This window comes from Cryptomeria japonica, chromosome 9 (genome assembly GCF_030272615.1).
Source record: "Cryptomeria japonica chromosome 9, Sugi_1.0, whole genome shotgun sequence".
NCBI classification, from domain to species: Eukaryota; Viridiplantae; Streptophyta; class Pinopsida; order Cupressales; family Cupressaceae; genus Cryptomeria; species Cryptomeria japonica.
The window spans coordinates 528367453-528391911 of record NC_081413.1 but is presented as its reverse complement, the minus strand read 5'-3'; the positions used below and the strand labels follow the sequence as shown (position 1 = coordinate 528391911).

The window sequence follows — 24459 nt, the reverse complement described above, 5'->3', positions numbered from 1 at the left end:
TGGATGGAGATTTTGACATGGTAAGGGGGATGTGGATTGATGAATAGATGGCTTATGCAATCAAATTGACAACATAAGGCTAGAAATGGATAAATGGATAAAGCATAAAGATGTAAAATGAAGTGTGTGATTTGTGAAGAGGAGGGACTCCAATTTATATATTTTCAAATTTGGAATGGACGGTGGAGATCAAAAGATGATGAAGGGCCAGGATTGAATGTGGGAGGAGAGGACAAGTGGGAGATCCAAGAGTTTTAGCCATAAAGTCATTCCTTGGATCCACACCCCTCAAAGACATGGGGAAGAGGGACAAAGGACATTGGGAAGATGAATAAGAAATTAAAGATTCCTTGGGAAAAAATATATGAATAAAAAATTCCTTGGGAAGAGAGATATGGGGAAAATAAAGGAATTCAAAATTCCTTGGGTAGACAAAAGTGGGTAGCATTTAAGGTTGGGGGGTGAGATGGGTGAGCCATTTATGGCATGTTGTTGAATCGGAGATTAGGAATGTGCAAATGATTAGTGAGGGTGATTAGGTTAGATAATGAGGGGTTATGGTACAAGTGGACAAGTTAGGAGGATGTGATGGGTGGAGAGAGAGTGAGTGGATAATTTTAAATTGAGAGAAATGATAATGGTTATTAGGTCTAGTTTAATTAGGCTAAATGATAGGGATTAGGAGGATGATTTGTAGGAACTAGAATATTAGTTTAATTAATTGTGAATTAATTTAACCAAATAGGATTAGAAGCAAGATTGAAATATTTGCCTAAGGTTGAGTTTGATTTATTGAAATAAATCAAACTTTAGAATAAGTGAGATATTTATAATTAATTAATAAATTAATTATATAGATGGAAGGGGTAATTAATTAAATATTAATTAAATTAATTTTATGTGTCTACAACCATTTCTTGATCAATACACACACATCCTTAACTAAACATGCTTTTCCCCTCAACACTTATTCATCCAAGATTTTCATAAGGACACCTAATATCTAAACTTGTAGAGGAGCTGCATTAAGTGTGTCTTTTGATGGGCTGAAGATAATATTCTATCTTTTAAGAGGGAAGATTTCCCTAAGAACTAATGACCCACTAAAAGAACATTTCTTAAATTCATTTTACAAGCAAATGAGGAAGAAAAAATATTTTCAACATAGCTACAAAGTTCAATTTCCCTTTGGTATGCCATTTACTAGAGTTTCATGATTGAAGCATCTTAACATTTGGACAAATTCCCATAAATTTTTCAATTAGTGAAATTTCCATTTTACAGACCCCTTTATCCTTAATAGTATTAGGAACATTAATAGAGAAATTACCTCAATTTAATCCTAGGATAATTGTTACAAGATAAGATTTCACATCTTTCCCTCTAAGGTGATTCCTCTCACGCATTAATTCTAAATTTCCACATGGTATTTGGTCCAATTTGGCCCTTGAGGCTCACTCCTAACAAAAAACCTTTATCTAAATTAAGTGTTAGGATAGGGTTGATTATTCACTCGGACCTTGACTTGATAATGGTGTTATAACTTCAATGGTTCTCATTATAAAACACACATTCTTCCATAGAACCACACTAGTTATTAGATTCCTTGGTTCCTTACTGAGGCCCACCTTCTTATGTACATCCACTTGATGGAATCTATCCATAGGGTCCCTATACTCTCAATTCAACTCCAATGATTCAAACTTGCATGTCCCATTCATAGAATTTCCTTCCAACAATCACATTCCCACTTATTTTTTTCACAAGTATTTTTGATTTAATTTGGCCTTTTCTATTTATATCATTCATGATGTTAATACTTACCATTCAAATAGTTTCTCTTAAAAAAGTGTTATCAATATATTTAATTTATTTTATATTGTTTCAATATTACTTGTTGAGATGAATATAGCTAGTTAGTTAGAGCACCAATTTAATAGACAAACATGTAGCTCAATGCTTAATTTTTTATATAAAATTGAGATTGAGAGAAAAATAGGTAGTTCATTGCTTACTTTTCTTTCAAAGTAGTGTATTGACAATTTTGTTTTTAATATCAAAATTATATTTAAATTTTCCAGTTACTATTTTTTTTTGGTTTAATTTATTAAAATTTATGCAAATTACTTTTCAATATGACCTAAGTGAAGATTGTAGGAATGTAACCATCTTTTTGGTGTAACAAAATAAAAAATAATATAAAATTTATATATGAATTACATGCATGACTATATTTTTCTAATTACAAAGACAATTGATAACTTATTAACTATTGAGCTCGTAGGGGTTCTATAATAGGTGAATACATCATTGTTTTATAATTATTATAGATAAAAGAGGGGTAGTATACAAGACTCTTTCCCACAAACAAAAAAACACTTAAACATATATGTTCCTCAACCTACATTCCTAATGCTTATTTTAATACATTTTGTGTGCACCTACTAATCCATCTTCTAGTGATTTTATCTTCACTTGGAAAAGTTGGTGTCCTATTTGGAGGATAACTATAATTTGTCTTTAGTGATATTTTGGCCTAACTTGAGGAGGTAGGTGTCCAAATTTGAGGTGGAGTGGTTTGACCATGTTTTAGCATCTTGTGGTGTATATCAAATCACCACTCATGGAGTTATGTGTGATGGGTTGTATGGAATGTAAGAGCATGTAAAAGGGAGGTTGCATTGTGATATTAACCAACAATATGACATGTGTGGATACTTTCAATGGACCATCTTGGAGTAGATGGGTGTAAGAAGTATTTCCACAAACCTTTCTTCTATTCATAAATATTGAGGCAAAGCAACACAATACATATTGAGAATATTTATTGTGATCACCAAGGAACCTAATATGACCACGATGTTGCCCCAGACTATTCGCGCGGAATTCGCCAATTTGCGAAGATTTGCCACTAAAAAACTCTCTAACCTTGACTTGATAATGGTGTTATAACTTCAATGGTTCTCATTATAAAACACACATTCTTCCATAGAACCACACTAGTTATTAGGTTCCTCGGTTCCTTATCGAGGCCCACCTTCTTATGTACATCCAGTTGATGTAATCTATCCATAGGGTCCCTATACTCTCAATTCAACTCCAATGATTCAAACTTGCATGTCCCATTCATAGAATTTCCTTCCAACAATCACATTCCCACTTATTTTTTCACAAGTATTTTTTATTTTATTTTGGCCTTTTCTATTTATATCATTCATGATGTTAATACTTACCATTCAAATAGTTTCTCTTAAAAAAGTGTTATCAATATATTTAATTTATTTTATATTGTTTCAATATTACCTATTGAGATGAATATAGCTAGTTAGTTAGAGCACCAATTTAATAGACAAACATGTAGCTCATTGCTTAATTTTTTATATAAAATTGAGATTGAGAGAAAGATAGGTAGTTCATTGCTTACTTTTCTTTCAAAGTAGTGTATTGACAATTTTGTTTTTAATATCAAAATTATATTTAAATTTTCCAGCTAGTATTTTTTTTGGTTTAATTTATCAAAATTTATGCAAATTACTTTTCAATATGACCTAAGTGAAGATTGTAGGAATGTAACCATATTTTTGGTGTAACAAAATAAAAAATAATATAAAATTTATATATGAATTAGATACATGACTATATTTTTTTTAATTACAAAGACAATTGATAACTTATTAACTATTGAGCTCGTAGGGGTTCTATAATAGGTGAATACATCATTGTTTTATAATTATTATAGATAAAAAAATACATCATTGTTCTATAATAGGTGTATACAAGACTCTTTCCCACAAACAAAAAAACACTTAAACATATATGTTCCTCAACCTACATTCCTAATGCTTGTTTTAATACATTTTGTGTGCACCTACTAATCCATCTTCTAGTGATTTTATCTTCACTTGGAAAAGTTGGTGTCCTATTTGGAGGATAACTATAATTTGTCTTTAGTGATATTTTGGCCTAACATGAGGAGGTAGGTGTCCAACTTTGAGGTGGAGTGGTTTGACCATGTTTTAGCATCTTGTGGTGTGTGTCAAATCACCACTCATGGAGTTATGTGTGATGGATTGTATGGAATGTAAGAGCATGTAAAAGGGAGGTTGCATTGTGATATTAACCAACAATATGACATATGTGGATACTTTCAATGGACCATCTTGGAGTAGATGGGTGTAAGAAGTGTTTCCACAAACCTTTCTTCTATTCATAAATATTGAGGCAAAGCAGCACAATACATATTGAGAATATTTATTGTGATCACCAAGGAACCTAATATGGGTTGCTTATGTTTTTTGAGATACAAGAGCATATCAAATAGATTAATTTTGAAATGGCCTTAGGAAAGTTGCAAGAAAATTTATAGGATTAGGTGACGTGTTTTAATGCAATAAAGGTAAGACCATCGAACCATTAAGGTCTCTACAATGCCTTCCTATAATTGACATATCTTAGGTAGATATGTATCTAGATTTGATTGTCAAGATTATAAATTTAGGTTTTGAACATGTCATTCTGATTATTATTGATTGATTAAGAATGCTCATTTTTGTGTCTTGCCTCACCCTAACACAATTATTGTTGGAGCTCAACAATTCATGGATTCAATCCTCAAGTTTAACAACTTGCCTTGTTTTATTGTCAATAATCATGACCTTGATTTTACTACCAAATTATACTAAGAATTTTTTTAAATTACAAGGCACTAAATTAAATTTCAATTTGTCCCATCACTCATAGAGTAATGGTCAAATTGAGGTTATCAACAAACTACTTGAAACTTAGCTACATTATATTATGTCTAAGTGATAAAGACAATGGACTCTAGGAGATTGCCTCTTGTTGAGTGGTAGTAAAATGTCATTTATTACAAAGCCTCAAAGGTGATCCCCAAATGAAACCCTCTATAGTCATCCCCTACCTTTGGCTACTTATATTTCAATTCTTCAAAGATCAAACTAGGTGAAAATTCCCTTGCCAAATGGGAGGAAGTTCTCAAGGTCTTTAAGAACAATATGGTAGAGACATAGAACTACATAAAATAGCCAATGGATCAACATAAGATAGAGCATACGATTTAAGTAGGTGATTGGAAAATCTTACAACTTCATCCTTACAAGTAGACATCCTTGAATAACAAGGTGGGTCATAATTTGAGTCCAAATTTTTAGATTGTTTATTAGGTGGTGCAACACACTAGTGGGATGGCTTACAAATTTGTACTTTGGGCCTCTTCAAAAATTCGCCCATAAATTTGCCTCTTTTTAAATATTACAAGCCACCATTTTATTATTAGTAATAAGTTCTATTGGTTATTATTATATTGGTCGCATATGATTCGTAGTTTGCCTAAATGATATATTACAAAAAATATTTATCTCACATGCATCAAGATAATTGTAATTGTCTTTAGCAAGACCCTTCTACTTTAATAACTTCTCGAATGAAATATATGGGTACTTGTAACTAGAATGTATATTCTATTAGAAGATTGGCCTTTTGAAGTGACACTACATAAATAATATAAAGTGCTACGTTTCTCCTTTATTTTCCTCTAAGGCATTCTAAATGTGAAACACATTATATTTTGGTTGAATAGATTTACGATTTATTAGAGCACATTTTTAAAAATAACACGAATTATGAGAACCTAATTGACATGGAGTTTTCTTCTATTTCTTTTTGTTGTTAATTTTGTATACAACCAAACTTGGCTAAGAATTTATGCCATGGTACTTGGATAAAGAATGATCATTAAATAAGTTTGATTTCATTTCAAACCCATTCGTCTTTGGGTTTGACTTTCACAATTTGCTTGCTTAAATTTATTTTAGATGAATTTTTGATATGAAGTCTTTTCCAAATTAGTTTATATTGATTTTAGATCTAGGTAGTTAGAAATTGTAGACAACTATAGAACTTACACCTAGCTCACTAATATTTTCTATTGTTGGACTTGGGGGTATGTTAAACACTAGTAAATCTGCATGATTCTACATTGATTGGAAGGATATTGATGGTAATCAATTCATTAGGACTCATTCTCACTGCACCTTCTTACTTGTCCAATACAAAATATTAACAACATAAGCAATAAATAGGGTATGATGCATGAGATGAATTAAGCAGGATTCGTCATGCCAACCAAATGAATTCAACATGTAAGAAAGATGTACGTCACCATCTCACACTTTTCTATAGTTCACACGATGTAATTATGCCTACTAGCACTCTAGTGAAAGCTCATCAGACCTTATTTCACAAAATACCATGCTAAGCTTAACACATATTAACCAAATTAAATTAATTAATGACAAGGATCCATGGAATAAAGATTGATTAAACTAAGGAATAACCTAGATTTTGGAAATGATTTCCAATTGGATCACTAGTGTAGCTCCAAACCTAGATTATGGAATATGATTTCCAATTTGACTAAAGTGACTATTAGTTAGATTTTTAATCTAATTTTAAATTCATTAGCTTTTTAGATGACTTTCCTCTATAGACAAATATTCTAAAAATATTTTGTAAATTGAATCTGACTAAACTAAATTAAAATATGTATTTGTCCATTTTTTATATAATATAAAGAAGATGAAGAATTTCAAAATGAATTTAAATCTAAAATAAAATGTGACTTGATTAAAACTTCTTAAAATGTAAAAATCTATCTAAGATAGTTCAACTTGATTTAACCAAACCACACATAATAATATATAAAATTATAGAGAAATAAAATGAAGCATTTAATTACATGGCTCCTTAATTGATCAATGTAAGAGAATCTAACACATCAATTTCTCTCAAAGAATGTGAAATCTGTTCTCATGACAATCTTAGATTGATTTAAATGAATTAAGATTATTTCTTAATATACTAATATGCTAATTTGAAATATTCATATGAACCAATAATAAAAAAAAGGCATAAACAAAAAAATTAAAGTTCCAATCTGTAAAACCCAAGAAGAATTAAAAAAAAACCTTAATCAATAAACCTTAATCAATAATGATTAGCAATCTAAAACAAAGAGGGATTTTTTTCCAAATGCCTCAACGGTACTCTAGATTTGTTCCAGAGAGCGGAGCGGGCAGTGCCTCAACGGTACTCTAGATTTGTTAAAATGTAGAGCGGAGAATGTCTCAATGTTTTTTTTCCAGAGAGCGGAGCGGGCAGTGCCTCAACGGTACTCTAGATTTGTTCCAGAATGCCTCAACGGTAATCTGGATTTTTTTCTAGAATGCAGAGCGGAGAATGTCTCAATGATTTTTTTGAATTCAATTATAGCCGTGAGATGATCAGAAATAGACGGCATAGATGGAATTGGCCGTTATTTGTCTAGATTACCGTTTGAAATAGTACCATTCACCTCCTCTATTTATAGGCAATTCATTTGAAAATCAGGCGCAGATTGTTCCCCATTCATTTTTTTTTGTTTGCGTGTGATTGTCATGTTTCTGGGTTTTATTCAGATTGTTCCCTGTTCTATTTGTTTTTTGTTTGCGTATGATCCCCTTATGTTTTTATTCAGTTTTTGTGTTTGGATTTTTTCCTATTTCAATTTTCATGGTATTCTGAATCTCGAATGGGGCACTGAGGGCAGAGCTATACATCCATTATATTTGCAGTTGCATTTCCTCTAATATGCAAGGAGGTATTCGATCACGGGACCTATTCCGCCAGAGCTTGGGAGGGAGGTTGCAGAGTCTGCGGAATATGGAGATCGGCTATAATTCTTATTCAGGCGTCCTGCCACAAGGTATTTTTCTTGTTTCTGTTTTCTTAATTCTGAACTTTTTCGTGTGTCAACATCCTTGACCTGCTGGTCTCTATGTTTGTCAAACCTCTGTATTTTGTTTTTCCCATCAAAATCTCTGGAAATTAAATATTTATGGATTTTTGCAATCAAACATAATTTACCACTGTGTAAATGTTTTTAACTATGATGGTCAAATTTTCTTCTAGATTTATCTTCAGAAAAGTTAATTTGATTGACTCTCTGCTGCTGGTTATTCTGTCATACACTACTTAATCTTATTTTATGCTTGATTGGATAAAAACAAAGTTATTACTGAGGTCATCTACCACCTCCTCCCTCTAATATGAGTTCCTTAATCTGTCGTAAAGGATATGGATGTTTTATTTTAATTAATAGTAGTTCCATTGCTGTTCCTAGAGTCTGAAATATTTTGTCATGCCTAAAACCCTGTTCCCCACCCCCAAAAACTCAGAGAAACACCAGTTATTGTTCACTTCAGGTCATTTATTTGAGTACTATGATAGGTACAGTGGGATCTAATCTTGAAAAGATTATATCGAAAACTTATGGATGTTGGTAAGCTGGAAGAAATTATAGAATAGATTCTGTGATGCTTTTAATGGAAATATTGAAATGTATATATTTTCTAAACCCTATTTGCTAGCAGTTATTTAATATTTATACGAGGCTATATGTAAACTCTGAAACAGCTTTATGTGTAGATGCTAGTTATTTTAGCAAATTTGTTCCATTTTTATTCAGATGCAAGGACAATGGGACACACTTTAGAAGCTTAGGTCTTTCAGTATACAAACTTAGGTTTTAAAATTTAAAAAAGAAGGCTAGGATTTTTTGAACATAAAAGGATACAAACTGATGATACTAGACAGGGATTGAATATTTCGATATGTTGTATGGATAATTCCTGCAATTCCTTTTAGATTACCATTATTGGAACTGCTTATTGGGATGCTCGGGTTCATATTTTTACCTTGGAATGGCTTGTGGCTCTAATGGGTTAGATTGGTTGTGTAATTAAATTAGGTGGTAAGTATGGTTGTAGGGATTGCTATAATTAGATTGGTTGTGTAATTAAATTAGGTGTAAGTATGGTTTTAGATATTGCTATGATTAGAGTAAATGTTCATTCGCTTGTGTCTCTAATGGGTTAGGTTGGTTGTGTAATTAAATTAGGTGGTATGTATGGCTTTAGATTGCTATGATTAGATTAAGTGTTCATTTGATTGTGGCTCTAATGGGTTAGGTTGGTTGTGTAATTAAATTACGTGGTAAGTATGGTTTTAGAGATTGCTATGATTAGATAAAGTGTTCATTTGGTTCTTTTTAATCTTATTCTGAACATGGACTTGATTTGTTGTTCAACATATTTTGATCCATGTCTGCACTATGCTAATGGACTTGTTTTGTTGTTCAAAATATTTTGATCCATGTCTGCTATGCTAGTTGTCTCATCCGAAACAGATAAACAGTTCTTGAAATAGAAACATCACTTTAAAAAAAAGGAAACAACATATGTATTCATAGATATTAAAATTATAAATAAAAAATATCCTGAAAAACTAGAATATTATTGAATTGAAAATGTTAAACATATAAAATATCAGGTTTATTGTACTAAATTCAGTCAACCAAACAACATGGAAATCTGAACACAGATGATAATGAGATCCAATGATTTTTCTTCATCTATTAGAGAACACAATTTTGCATACCCAGTGTAATGAAAAGATAATGAAAGACAGATTCCTAAAGAATAAAGTGAAACATACATATAATTTTGCAACAATAACTGTTTCTGACTAATATTGTTTTACTATTCATTATGTCCTTGTTGTTTGCTTTGCTTTTTGGGTTCCATTTCTTTTTTCCCCTTGTTTTTAAAGCCTGTGTAGTAGTAGGAATTTCTAAGGACTTGGGATTTGTTTCTTATCATCTTTGTCATGGGAGATGCTGCTTCTCAACTCTTCTGCAATATTATAGTCTTTACATTTAAGTAGGTCATTTATAAAGATTTGGTTACGGCTATATTGTAGTATTTTTTTAATAAAAATAGCTTTGCTTAAAGACTTTTCAAATTCCTTACATGAGCAAAAATGTCATTATTTAGGCCATTCAAATGATTTAAGTACATGTGGATCATAATCATAACTTTTATTTTTAAATAGTTGTCAGTCATTGTGGTGTAATTGAGTTAATTTTATATTATTGTAATGGTGAAATTTGCTAAAAAGATGTTTTGGGATTAAGACATTATCTATGGTAAGTAGCCAAAATATCACTAGCTATTAATTGGACATGAAGTACAATTTTGTGCAAGTTATATAAGGTACTTTTAAGCCATCATTGAAGAAGTAAAAGTAGTAAACATTGTTTCTAAAATTAGATCCATTTTATGCAATTTTGATTGATGTGAACTTGGCTAGGAGATTTGTATAAGAGTTGCTGATGACACGGAGATAAACTTTGCCAAAGCTAAAGATAAACTTTGCCAAAACTAATGATAAAACTTCGCCTCTAGCTTTTGCTTCTTAAACTCCCACTTCTTCCGGGGACTTTCTTGCATGTTTATCAATAAGCTGTTCACAGTCTAAACTTCTGGTTCATAATAGTATTCACCAAGTATGGTTACTGTTTACTTCTGGCACTAGTGTTCTCGCTATTGATGGTCAATTACTATTTCATTGGTCACCAAGCCAAGCCAATGTTTGGTGCAATAAATGTTCTTTTTCATGGATGGTGCTCTACACATCCTTAAATTTGAATTGATTTTTTTGGAATGACTTTAGGTAGTAGATGTCTGCTTGTCAACAGTCTCACAATTTTCTTTTATCGCCTTTACAAATGAAAGCCCTAAAAACAAAGTTCTTTATATGTAATTTCATCTAATTTTGTTGCTGGAAAGCCACCTATTAAACCAAGATTGTAGGGATATCAGATGCTTTTTTCATTCATATAATTACAGTCACCCTTTGATCACATATTAAATGGTCATTTTTTTTCAGAAAACCTCTGTTTTTGTTAAAATGCTCTGGTTTTGTTAATACAACAGATTTACAAGGAAAATATATTTTTCTCATGCCTTGATTATGAATATCCCCAAAAGTACACTACTTGTGATATGAGTGTGAGTGACTTCCCAACTACTGCCATTGATGATGGAATTTCTTTCTCTGATTGTTAGATCTGTTTTGTACTATCTGTAATGTCTGGTTTTCATTGATTTCTCGTTGAACAGGTCTTTTAGCATATCTACTGTATGCTTTTAGGAAGTAGAATCCTTAAGAGGTTGTTTGTAAATAACAAAGTATTTGTATTTTTCAAGTTTTTTGTTTGTTTTATAAAAGCAAGGTCTCTAAAATGTGTGTTATAACTGGTATATACTTTATGGTCAAATGTGTATTAAGGAATATTTAGAAAAAAATTTCCTTACAAAATTGCTGGCGAAGTATTTCTTGGCCATTTCCTGTGTTTGTGACATGAGAAACCTTTGTTTGTGTGTGACTGGGTTTGCCCCACTCAAAATCTTGCAAGAAGTTAATAACAGGAAAATATGGTGGAACCCTAATGATTTCAGAAGTTAATATCTACTGTTTTAGAAAAAAATTGTTATAAAGTATTGTTGGGCATCTTTCTTTGTACTAGATATTTCACTTTCTTGTTTGGTAAGTATAGTTCTTTCACTAATATACCAAGACAAGTTCCATTTCTTCTACTTCTGATTATTATGTTTGTTTAAATAAAATTTAATATTTAAATGTTATGTTCAAGTTTTTCCTCTCTTTTTCTGAATTGTTTTTCTATTTTATTTATTCAATGCTTTATGTATATTTCACTGTGTGAATGTTATGTTCAAGTTTTTCCTCTCTTTTTCAGAATCTATTTTATTTATTCCATGCTTTATGAATGCAAATTATTTAGATACACAAACACAAACACAGCTACTTACTGATTTCTGATCTGCCAAACTTCTAAAGTTGTCATTTCAGAGACAATTACCCATTTCAGGAAACATAAGCCTTTTCCCATTTTTTTGTCAAAAAGAAAAACTGCCTCACAAAATTTTAACTCCAACTGAAATGTTTGGCAAAGTGTTTTCTACCTCATGGATTAGAATTTATATGTTCTATTTACAAGATATACACAAATGTCAAGCTTTCATCCTGCAGGCCAACCACATAATGGTAGGCGAAAGAGAATCTACAGCCAATGTTAATGGCATTCAGATAGAAATAAAAAATGCCATAGCTTATTTCTCATCTATTGCTTACACATGCAATGGTTTCTTGGATGACAAGATAGTGGGTTTTATTGTGAACATAGAAATGGCAATGCTTTGTATACTTTTAAAAAATGCTCTTTGTTATGGGTTTTTCTTCTATTGGATTTAAAAAGCAGCTATTGCTTTCCTTTGTCATTTAAAATTTAGTCCATCCAAGGATGAGGAAACTCTGTAGTTTATAATTATTGTCTATCCCACTATCTTATGGTCTCACATGCTTTGTCTATTCAGATGGTTCCGCCTTTACATTCTAATTGCTGCTTGTTATGCTACACTTACAAAGCAGAACTCTGTTTGGTTTCCTTGTTACTTGTTTTGATTCTCCATGTCATTTGTTGATGGTTCTGCCTATACGCTTTTGCATTGATAAATCCTGCTAGATTGCCTTTGTCAGCTCTATTGGGTATGCGTTAGGTGCTTCATTGTGGAATCTTCTCTTTCCTTAATTATTGTGTGGTTGCCTTCTATGTGTTATTTTGCTATCCATGGTGGTTGAAGTTTAAGGTCTCCTTCAGCTGTTGGTTATTTGAATTTCTGTTACATTTTTCGTTGGACACTGTTCAAAAAGCAATTAGTTTGGTATTTCTTCCTCGTATCACAGAAGGTTGATTTTACTTTGAAACTTAAGAGCACTTCTTGAAGCTTGGTAGGTTTCCTAGCCTTTTTATGTAGAGATATATCACTCATGTTTTTTTGCTTTCCTAGCATTTTCTTGTCCAGTGATGGGATCTACTAGAAATCTGAAGAATGACAGATTGTTAGAACATTTATTCTACTTGTAGCGAACATGAAATGTATGAGGAGGGTGAACAGGAGTACATTTCCAGGGTTGCACGTCATCTGTCTTCAGATTAATGGAAATAGTTGCTGTACAAATTTTTAAAAAACAATCTAACCAATGAAAAGATTTTGCAAGGACTCATAAAACCAGCTCTTCAATAAGACGGGCCATAGATTCTGTTGGTATGATCGTCAAAGCCCTTGGGGAGGAGAGTGACATAGTGGTGGATGGCCACCATATGAATGCGAAGTATAATCCTATATGCTAAGACTGCTGGAAAATCTCGACTGAAATCTATAAGTGACACTCTGACATTATATATTACGTAGTTCTGAATATTTGACTGTGGATGTTCTTTCTGTAGAAAGGGTTGGGCTTTGTGTGTTTATAAATAGCTTATGTCCAAGTCATTCTGTCACACTAAAAAACACTAAAGGTGCCCTTTCATTAGGACAAATTCACCTTACCTCTTCTGCCATAATTTGCAACTTGCATTTAAAAAATTAAAGCTGCTCAACTTAAGCTCATTATCCCATTCCCCTTGATTGTGCGAAGAGACCATGCCTTATATTGTAAGTCAAGTTGGCCCGGTGGTTTTGTTTGGAGAAGACAAACCTTTTATAAGGGCCTTTAGTGTGGAGAGCTTCTTATAGCATTAATGCTCTCAGTGAATAGATCGAAGGCCTTTAGGCACCTATGAGAGGCACTCTTCCAATGAAGGGTCGTTGAGGAAAGGGCCTTAAGGGCTTTTATGCTCTTGATGAGAAGTAGTTGGGAGGCACTCGCCCAACGTGAGGGCATTTATGCACTCAATTTTTAGGTCAAGGATGAGGTCTTTAGGGCACTTATGCTCTTGATAACAGGAGAAGGTCAAGGATCCAGAGGATCTTCTCCTGATGGAGGTCTGGGGAGGAGGAAAGCTTTTAAGAGGCTTGTGGATTTTGTGCAGGATAAACTTGCCTTACTCTCTGCTGCCACAACTTGCAAATTTTACATAAAGCTGCTCAACATAAGGTCGTTATGCCATTTCTCATTATTCTGCTGTTATGCTCTTGATAACAGGAGAAGGTCAAGGATCCAGAGGATCTTCTCCTGATGGAGGTCTGGGGAGGAGGAAAGCTTTTAAGAGGCTTGTGGATTTTGTGCAGGATAAACTTGCCTTACTCTCTGCTGCCACAACTTGCAAATTTTACATAAAGCTGCTCAACATAAGGTCGTTATGCCATTTCTCATTATTCTGCAAAAAGATCATACCTTACACAGGAAAGTTAAGGTGGCTGAGTAGTTTTGTCTGGAGAGCTTGACTATTAACCTCTTATAAAGGGCCTTTAGAATGGAGAGCCTCTATGGAATTTTTATGCTCTTAATCAGTAGATTGAAGGGCTTTGGGCACTTCGGGGAGGCAAGGCCTTTAGGTGCTGGGGGAAGGCACTCTTTTTATGAAGGGCCTTTATGCTTTGAGTCAATGAGACCTTTGAGCTCTTGAGCTGCAGCTCAAGAGCTTCTCTCTAATGAATGGGCTCCAGGACATTTATGGTTCAGGTTGCTGGAGTTTTACAGAAAATGAACGTTTCCAATATCTGATAATCTATTTTTTGAATTTGGTTGGAATCTATAATGTTATTGATTTTTTGTCTTATTTAATCAATATGTGGGAATTTAGAAGTTTCATGCTACTTTTGTTATGGTTGTTTTTGCTACTGGTAGCTTCCATTGGCATGTGTTTAGATCGTGTTCTGGATTTTATTGCCGCATGCTTTCAGTGTAATTTGTGGTTAGTTGTTATTAAAGGTCTGGATTTTACTTGTGCTATAGGTCTGTCAGTGCCAACAACCAATACAACCGAAACTGTAACATAGAAAGTAGCACAGCAACGCTATTTAAAATGAGAAAGAAACAAAACGAGTTAGCATGTGAACATTGCAGACTCTGACCAAGGTCAGGAAGGAAATGATTAGATATTTGAAGAGACTCTAGTGAGGTGTTCTAGGAACTTTTCACCTATATCAAATATCAAGCTCTTTGGTGAAACCAATATACCCTGCGAACAGGCCAACTGACGAACAGGCCAACTGACTATGGTATCAATCAACTTAAGTCAAACATCGGGCGGCCTTTAATCGATGTACTTGTTCATGCAGTGTGAACATCAATTTGATGCCGAACTATCTTGATCAATGCCTCCTATAGGATATCTCCTTGATGCAACATGCAAACTGTGCGGCAAGTAATTGACTCTGCAACACTTGCATGCTTCTTTTGATGATTGATCAAACACACCCTTTCCTCTCAATTGAGAGATTGGAAGTCCATGCAGCACAACGCCATCAGTAATCTGAAAGTACCAAAACCAAAGTGTGCATCTCGTATGAAAACTTTTAAAAATTGCACTGAAGTTTTAGGGATTGTGGTAGATGAAATCGTGAAGTGCATTGTGATTTGAGCGGCAGAGCATTGAATCTAAACATTGAAGTGCTGAAACTACCATTTTTTGCAAAGAACAATTCGTTAATTATGTGCTGTTGTGGGTGATGGATATCGCAGAACAAGCACCCTTACATTATGAATTCTCCTATATATTATTCATAACGGAAAATGCGTGGAGGGTCTGCTGTTACTCCAGATAAATCCTTGAATGGTAACTACGAAAAATGTCTGCAATATATATATATATATACACGTTTTGTAATGTCGGGAATAATAATTTTTAATAATCCGTGGGGGTTTTAGGGGGCGTTGAAAACGTATTCATTTTCTTCAACTTACCTTCTCGTGTATGTTACTAACATTCCTTTGTATTAATGTGTAGTTACTGTTTGAACTGAGAGTTTGCAAACTTGGCTATATGCAATTATAATGTGTATGTTATCAGTGCATACCACTATTCCGTGTCAACCTTCCTCTGTCTTCTTCTTCTTTTTAGTCTTGTTCTAATCTACTACTTGTCATCTTATGACTCATAGCTCTCTACTACTCTACTACTCTGATGATGGATCAAAGAGTGTGATCCGAAATGCTGATGCAAAAATGAAAACACAATCTAATTCTAGAAAAATCTACAGATTATTATGGGTTGTGGAAATCGGATATCATTAATTATACAGTGGTATACCATTACATATTGAATGTGTTTGCAGTTTATGAATAATATTTCTAAGCTTTTAATGTACATATGCAAGCATATGTATATCTACTTTTGTTTACATGCAAGCGTATGTATAATTTTGTCTGTCAATTTACATGCAAATAAATGTGTCTGTACTGTTTGTCAATTGTATAATAGCAGATATTCAAATACCCCTCTTGTGTGCATGCAATTATATCTACAAATTTTGTATGGACACAACAATATTTTTAATAAGCTTAAAAAGAAGTAGATTCGGTTTTAATGGATTTATGATCTCGACTTTGGTGGGTCTCAACATAAGCTGCATACACGTTCAATATGTAGTTGTATACAACTGTTTACAGCTATATATGTTTACAACTCTTTAAGAAAATTATTATTCCCGACATTACAAATATGAAAAAAAGGAGATGTAATACTCACAACTTTACCATCAACTTAAGATTAGTGGGTCTATTCTTAAATCAAAATGTGAGCGATTCTTAAATCAACATGTAAAAAAGTTGTTTAAGATTATACCAGACAATGTGCTATTGAATTCCATTGCAATTAAAAAGAAAATTCTTATGCAATCATAAGAGTCGACAGAGAACACACGTAATTAAATCTTCTCGATACATATTTGAAATTCCATCTTCCATAAATTCTTCATTGCAAACTTCAATTCTCTATGTTACCTAGAGTTTTCGGGATGAGGACGACAGGAAAGGGATGACAAAGGGGACAACTATATAAAATATAGGAAAATTTAAATTTTCATATGAAAAATAGATAAATCATGTATATATAAATTATATTCATATGAAAACATGGATAAAACAACTATATGTACATTATAGAATCTTAAAATACCACATTTGTGTTCAGAATTCGTTGTCAATACTTAATATACATTCATAATTCAGAATTCATTGTCAATATTCAATATGCATTCATAATTGAAAATTCATTGTCAATATGCCAACACTAGTTTGATTTGCTGAAAATTTGATTGCTTTGTTGAAAATATGATTGCTCTACTTAAACAATTATCGCCATAAATATTTATATCGTTCCCTTTTAAAGTTTTAAATACATCATATAGTCGAACATGAAATATGGCAACGATATTATGAATGATCACATAGTCAAGACTTATATTAATAATTTAATATCGTTGCCTTTTAAATTTTAAATAATGTTGTTATGTGGACCTTAATCAGACTTGGAAGTTAAATTTTCTCCACTTTTATTGGTGCAATTTCCCTCCAAATTATTCAACGGGGGTTTGGGGGCAACACCCCCAAGATGGGGTCAAGGGGCATCGCCCTTGGCGCACTCCCTGTTGTAGTACATGGCGGGGTCCAAGGGTAGTGCCCCCGTGGGGGTTTTAGGGGGCAACATTTTATTTGCATTTAATTGATATTTTCTACATGCAATTCCTAACAAATAATTGGAATGATTTCGGGCAAATAATTTGGGGCCTACATTAGGAAAAAAAATTTAAAAATGACATTTTTTAATGTTTTTAACTAACCCCAGTCGTGGGGGACGTCCAGCTGTCCTCGAGACGGATTGGGGACGTCCCAGTTGTCCGCTTAATCAGACTTGGAAGTTAAATTTTCTCCACTTTTATTGGAGCAATTTCCCTCTAAATTATTCAATGGGGGTTTGGGGGCAGCACCCCCAAGATGGGGTCAAGGGGCATTGCCCCTGGCGCACTCCCCGTTGTAATACATGGCGGGGTCCAAGGGTAGTGCCCCCATGGGGGTTTTAGGGGGCAACATTTTATTTGTATTTAATTGATATTTTCTACATGCAATTCCTAACAAGGAAAAAAATAATTTAAAAATGACATTTTTTAATGTTTTTAATTAACCCCAGTCGTGGGGGACGTCCAACTATCCTCGAGACGGATTGGGGACGTCCCAGTTGTCCCCCTCCGTCCTCGGGATGTACGAACGTCCCCCATGGCTGGGGCAAAAGTCACGTCCTCGGGATGGATTGGGGAAGTCCCAGTTGTCCCCCTCCGTCCTCGGGATGCACAAACGTCCCCCATGGCTGGGGCAAAAGTCCCTCCATTTTCAGGATGTCCCCAACAAATTCCTACATTTTGGGGACAACGGGGAAATGTCTCCTGGTTGTCCCCAAGTCCCCGAAACGTCCCTGGGATCAAGACAGGGGTTTTCAGGTCGAGGACGCGTCCCTAAGTTACGTAGTCTATTCTTTCTTCTTTTCCTATAATCTCCCCTACTGGGGAAGGCCCTATGAGGATGTGCACGCTTGGGGAAGGGGAACCCAAGTTGCTGGAGAGAGTGCACGAAAGGCAACCTACAATTCTATGGGGCCCCTTACTTTCTAAAGGGTTGGGTGCCACAATTGATACAATTGTTTTCCACTCGCCCATAGAATTGTAGGGCACCCATAGCTGCCTCCTCCCACCCACCCCTAGGGGCTTGCCCAATGTTGTAGAGTATGGTATGACAAGGTGAGGTTTCTAGAATCCCCTTGCCAGGAATAGTTCGTACTTAGGATTGGTGAACAATTTGTCCTTTGTTTGCTTTCCAGAAATAAAAAAAGACAAAGGAATTACAAATTAAATTTCTCCAATTTTATGACAAAGACTTCTTCAGCTCCACTTAGTTGCAACACTTTCAAATTTAGATTGTATGTTCTTTTGCAATCTTCTCATTTGCAGATCTTTTTCTTTAGATTGTAATCAACTTTTTATTTTCAAGAGTTGGGCTATGTCTAAGGTCTTGTAATAGTTTTATGGGGGCTATGTCTAAGGTCTTGTAATAGTTTTATGGCTCTGGTTCTCTTGTTTAGATTGTTGTTTTGTTTGTATAGGTATATGCTTTTCTAAGTTTTTGTATGATTAAGGGTCTCTAGCAGCTTTTCTTGCTTCTATTCACTAGTTTAGGCTGCTATTCTGTTTGATATTTGTTGCTAGTGTGGGTGGTCCTTTTACTGACTTTCATTGTATATTTGTTATTTTACATTATTTCAATAAAAAAAGGAATTACAAATAACATGTAAGTTAAAAGAATTGATACCCATCACTATTTCTACTCTCTTATTATCTTATTTATATTTTTTTATCCATCACATGTTGAATTTATAGGGAGGTGGCAAGACAAAATTAATTACACTATGTAGTTCACTTCCTAGATTTTCATGCAAACTTATGTATAACTCTTAATGTTAAAATATTTATTATTATTGTCATATTGTTAATATCTCCTTTTTAAAAAAGCCTACTCTTTTATTATCTTAATAAATTAGCATCAGATAATTATTTTCTAGCACAATGAATAAATTTTACTCTTGTGAAGGAGAATCATTATGCCAGTTCCTATTTCTTGCATTTGTAAAATGTGCAGAGAATCAAGGGTTCCTTGCGGAGTGTTTTAAGATTTATTCAAGCATTGTTGGTGGAGCCCAACTTGGATTGCAATCCAAGTACAACATAGTATAAAAATTTGATGCACAAATCATCCACAACCCTAGTAAGAGGAATATCACAACCAAGCTCTAATTAGAAAAGTTGAATTACAGTCATTAAAAAGCTCCATGCTCTTAATAAATTAGCATCAAATAATTATTTTTCCAGCATAACGAATAAATTTTACTCTTTTGAAGGAGAGAATCATTATACCAGTTCTAATTCTTGCATTTGTAAAATGCGTGGAGAATCAAGGGTTCCTTGTGGAGTATTTTACTAAGATTTATTCAAGCATTGTTGATGGAGCCCAACTTGGATTGCAATCCAAGTCGGACATAGTATAAGGATTTGTTGTGCAAATCATCTATAATTCTTAACCGAAATAACAAACTTAACCACCTTAAACAGATCTAACAAACAACAACAATAAGACAGATAGGCAAATTGAAAGCACAACACACAACACCAAGATTTTGACGTGGAAAACCTAGTTAAGGGAAAAACCACAGTGGGAACCTACCCATAGTAAGATGATATTTTGCAGTAGTATATGAAAATATTACAATGGGGGATGCACACGCATTCAGGCACATTACGTAGAGCTCACTACTCAAATAATATTTGTGCGAAAGGTTACAACCCTCAGAAAAGTCTCACTAACTTACAATAAGATTCAGACTACAATTTAGAATAAATGATAAGAAAGAATAGCATCTCCAAATGCCTGATTACAGTACCGGTTAAGCATAGATGTCTGCCATACAACACCAAGCTCTCATCAAACTCAACATCGAAGGATAAATCACTTGTTCACACATACACCTCTCTCTGATAATGCAGACACCACAATGACACCCAAACTACATGACTATATCACCTGTATATAAAATTCATCAACCTTGATAACAAGGTTAGCTAAACCTTCAACCCTCAACTCATAATTACAAAATTACATTTCACGATACAAAGATCGACCATCGAACCAATATAATGATTTACATAGCATAGCATGGTCCTAAATCAGATTCCCAAACACACAACTCCACCAGAAATCACGCCCAGATCAACTGCAACACGCTACACCACCGGAAATACCAAATAACACGAAAATCAATACCAGTTGATGAAAATCACCAAAAACTTGCACGATGATCAATGTTGATCACCACAACAAATATGAAAAGACTAGGAAACACCAACAAGCACGTTATAATCATCAGGAATAGTTGCACCAACACCACTTATCAAATCTCCATCGATCAACATCTAAAAGCTCAAGAACACAACCAATCAACAATTGTTATGAAGAAAGAAAACTTGTGAAGCACCAAATCACGATCCAACTGAAATGAAGATATACAAGATCATCCAAATAATTTCCCAAAAGCTCAGCACCGGATCTGATCACATCGAAATATACCGGAGGATCTACCGAACTCTGCAAAATAGTGATCAACAAACCAACACTACAAACCGGATTAGAAAATCTTCCCAATCTGCAATCACTGGAACAATACATAGGAATATGTTGACATCAATGACAACAACATATCTTAGCAGCAACAATGACCAACAATATCCAACATTAACGAGTCATTTGAGATAAAGGAAAATACTTAGTAGATTAATGCAGTTTTAAAAGACCACTTAAGAAACTTTCTTCAATGGACCAATCCAACCAACCACATTTGTTGGATATCATCCAGTTTTGTTATAACGTGTAAAATACCTTGATGAGTTAGTATTTTTTTATTCTAGTTATTAAACATGCAACAATTGTTGACTCCACATCCAATATTGCATGGTTATCTTGGTGAGAATTTGGTAGAATTAAAATACTTGAGGGAATAGAATAATTGCATGTAATTTGTGAGATACCATTCAACTTAGACAACGGAAAAATGAATAAATATATCAATGTAGATAAGAAATTTCTTAAGTTCAATTTAGGTGATATAGTTTTCTTGAAAATAGATCTAATCTACCCCAAACCATTGGACATTTTTTAGTCCTATGTTTTTAAGGTAATTCAATGGACCCTTTGAGATTGTTACTTGAGTTGGAAAGTTTTCTTAAAGGTTGAAGTGTACCCCTCACAAAGATTCACCCAATGTTCCATGTAAAGGGGAAGATATTAGGGGGAGTTCTTTTGATGCTACATGTCTAAGTTCCTATTTCTCCAAAAGATGTTTTAATGAGAGATTCAAGGTGTTGAATACGAAATATGAATGGATTTGAGTTCGAACTCAAGTTTCATTGGAATTGGATGCGAATTAGCCAAGTGATGTGAAAGGTTGCTAATGGTTATTGGAAGGATTATTGCATTGATTTTTTTGTCATGAGTTATACTCATATATTATTGTGAGGAGAATCTAAGCTGCCTTGAGGATTGTGTGAAGTGTATGTATGTGGATGAAGGTTCAAAGACACGCCAAACTTCTATAAAGAAAACAATCAACACTAATCTAACCTTTTTAACTTGAATATCTAAAAAGTGACATTTTTCAAATTGTGAAATAATATACTAATAAAATGCATATTTTATGTTTTGTATTTAAAATACTAATACTACTAGTACTACTACTACTACTACTAATAATAATAATAATAATAAATTATTATTATTATTATTATTATTATTATTATTATTATTATTATTACTACTACCACTACTAGACATTGACATTGAAAATATAATTTAGTTGATAAAATGGTAGAAAATGAATTTAGGTGGGGCATCACTCTTTATGTATGGATTAGCTTTTTTCCCATTTTGATATATTTTGTAATAAATCTTAAAATTTGTGTCCAATGAAAATACAATATTTTTAATAGGACATCACTTTTTGTCTTAACTTGTTTTTTATTAAAAAAGTAGCGTTAACTAGGGCGCTGACCCTTAACAAAAAACAACATCAAGAGAGATGATGTTGAAAGAGAACCACAACCCAAAGGTGGAAAGGAACAAACATAGGAACCTAACCAACCAGGGAACAAACCCCACTCAAGGGGGGCACAGGGCACCCAAACCCCCATCGGGAGGAGGGGGGGGGTATGGCGCAAGGGAGAAGGTTTTCCCTTACGCCCACAAGCAACCGCATACTAGGCAATGCTAAGATCCACCAAAAGGGCCCCCACAGGGTCAACAACACCGGTGACAACAGAAGGCTGAAAGAGGGTCGTAGGGGGCTGTAGAACAACAACAACAGGTTGTGACAGAACAACAAAAGCAAAAGAAAATCCAGTAGCAGGGGAGGGCTGCAAGACAGGAGAAGCAGAAGTGGGGGCCTCCAGAGACAAGGTCACAAAAAACATCAGTAGGAGCAACAAGAGCCGTGGGGGGCACAACATCATCTTAATGGGAGGAGCCAGCACATGCAAAATCCATAGCAATAACTGTTAAGTGGTCAACAGTAGCATTCTTCCACCAGGTAGAAACCCCTTTGTGTTGTGGAGAAGACCAATCCAAATCAAGATGGCCATTAGAGAAACATCTTTTGCAACGAAGGGGAGGCCTTCAAAATCCAACATATGTGTCTTAACTTGTTACATACCTGGGGATATGATATTTTAATGTATTTAGGTAGATGGAGATGTTGATGTTGATGTGACACACATCCTTTAATTTAAGTTAATTGTATTGTTAGGAGGAGGTCTATATAAGTAATATTATCATTGTAAAAGATGTGTGTTTTTTATTAAAAAAACAACGTTAACTAGGGTGCTGACCCTTTACATAGCCAAAGACTATCCAAAAAGCAATTAACCACAACCAACAAGGGTAAGCCCCAAGTACAAAGGGAGCAAGTCCTGAACCACACAAGGTCAGATAAGAGAAAAAACTTGTCTAACCACAAACAACCAAGACCCAACTCAAGGAGGGGAAGCATCCAATCCTTGACAAAGAGGGGTTTGGGACAGTGGGGAGGACTTCCCCTTCCAGCTGCGACAAACAACTGTCCAAGCGATACTAACATTAGGATCATCAAGGGAATGATCAAGTGGTAAGGATTCCACACAGATATCATCAGTAGTTTCAACAGAGTGCTACTACAGGACAACAATCGGCTGCTGCAAAACAACAATAAGCTGAAGCGGGGCAACAACAAGCTGCTATGAAGGAGTAACCACAGGTGTAGATCTAGTAGGTAGCTGCAGGTCAGAAGTGACAGGTAAAAGATGTGTGTTAAGTATGATATTGTGTTTGAGATCTCTATGAGATAGCATGGAGTGGCTTCTTCCATAAGAAGTATTGTATGATGTTACCTTACCTCAACGATTTACTATATTTCTATATATATCATATATTAGGGCATATTGACCGACAAACATCTCTTGTGGTATATGAGATCTATCTTTTACATTATATTAATTCCATTATCATATATGTGGATCTTGTAAAGTGATATCCTATCATATGTGTGGATCTTAATTGAGAAAAAGTGGACAAAACATTAGATTTTGAAGGTTCGCCTAAAACTTCCAAATGGCTGTGAATTTTTACATATATATTTTTAACCAAAGTTTGATGATCAGATAGTGAAGCTACAATCCAAAACTAAGGTTTTTTTATCATTAATATTTTGTGAGTTATTGAAATTTTATGATTTTTCATGTATTTGCAGATTTTTTTTTTTTCAAAATTTTACATTTTTGAAAATATCATTACATGAGTATGAATTTAGATTATGATCCATGTGAACAAGTTGAAGGGCTAGGATTGAATGGACAAGGATAAAGGCAAATTAAGAACTTATGGAATTAATTAAATAAATAATAAATATTTATTTAATTAAGGGTATTAGGGTAAAAAGGATTAGTTAAATTAATAATAAATGTTTAACTAATTAATGAGTTAGGTAGGCTAAAAGTAAGTTTTGTTATATAAAGAATAATTTTAGGTGTCTACATTTTTGCCCCTTTTTGAGATGATATTGCACCTAAGATCAAAATCATTATCTCTTTAACATTTTTGTTTTGTTCCATGTTTTATCTGATTAAAAGATATATGATTTATTTGCAATATTTATGTACTTATGTCTTATGGCATTATATGGTTCATTGC

General features: G+C 33.8%; 1 protein-coding gene across 5 annotated transcripts; it reads left to right on the top strand.

The window, feature by feature from the left end:
• The first annotated feature begins 7042 nt into the window (after positions 1-7042).
• On the top strand, positions 7043-15995 carry LOC131077052 (uncharacterized). Of its 5 annotated transcripts, none has more exons than XM_058014427.2 (3): positions 7043-7221; positions 7632-7762; positions 13707-14626. In XM_058014427.2, exons 1-3 carry the CDS (start codon positions 7211-7213, stop codon positions 13937-13939), a joined length of 375 nt encoding a protein of 124 aa, XP_057870410.1. In that variant the 5' UTR covers positions 7043-7210; the 3' UTR covers positions 13940-14626. The 5 variants fall into 5 exon arrangements, 2 of the variants coding, with proteins under 2 accessions (XP_057870410.1, XP_057870409.1); XM_058014426.1 differs by lacking the exon at positions 13707-14626 and adding an exon at positions 11950-13694; XR_009113526.2 differs by lacking the exon at positions 13707-14626 and adding an exon at positions 14659-15995 and having other exon boundaries at positions 7043-7762.
• Positions 15996-24459: the final 8464 nt, after the last annotated feature.

Excerpts from the sequence above, each read along its gene's own strand:
- LOC131077052 (XM_058014426.1), top strand. The coding sequence starts at position 7,149 with ATGTTTTTTTTCCAGAGAGCGGAGCGGGCAGTGCCTCAACGGTACTCT. Across the intron at positions 7,222-7,631 it reads TGTTCCAGAATGCCTCAACG|TTGCATTTCCTCTAATATGC; the intron begins GTAATCTGGATT and ends TTATATTTGCAG. Across the intron at positions 7,763-11,949 it reads TTCAGGCGTCCTGCCACAAG|GCCAACCACATAATGGTAGG; the intron begins GTATTTTTCTTG and ends TTCATCCTGCAG.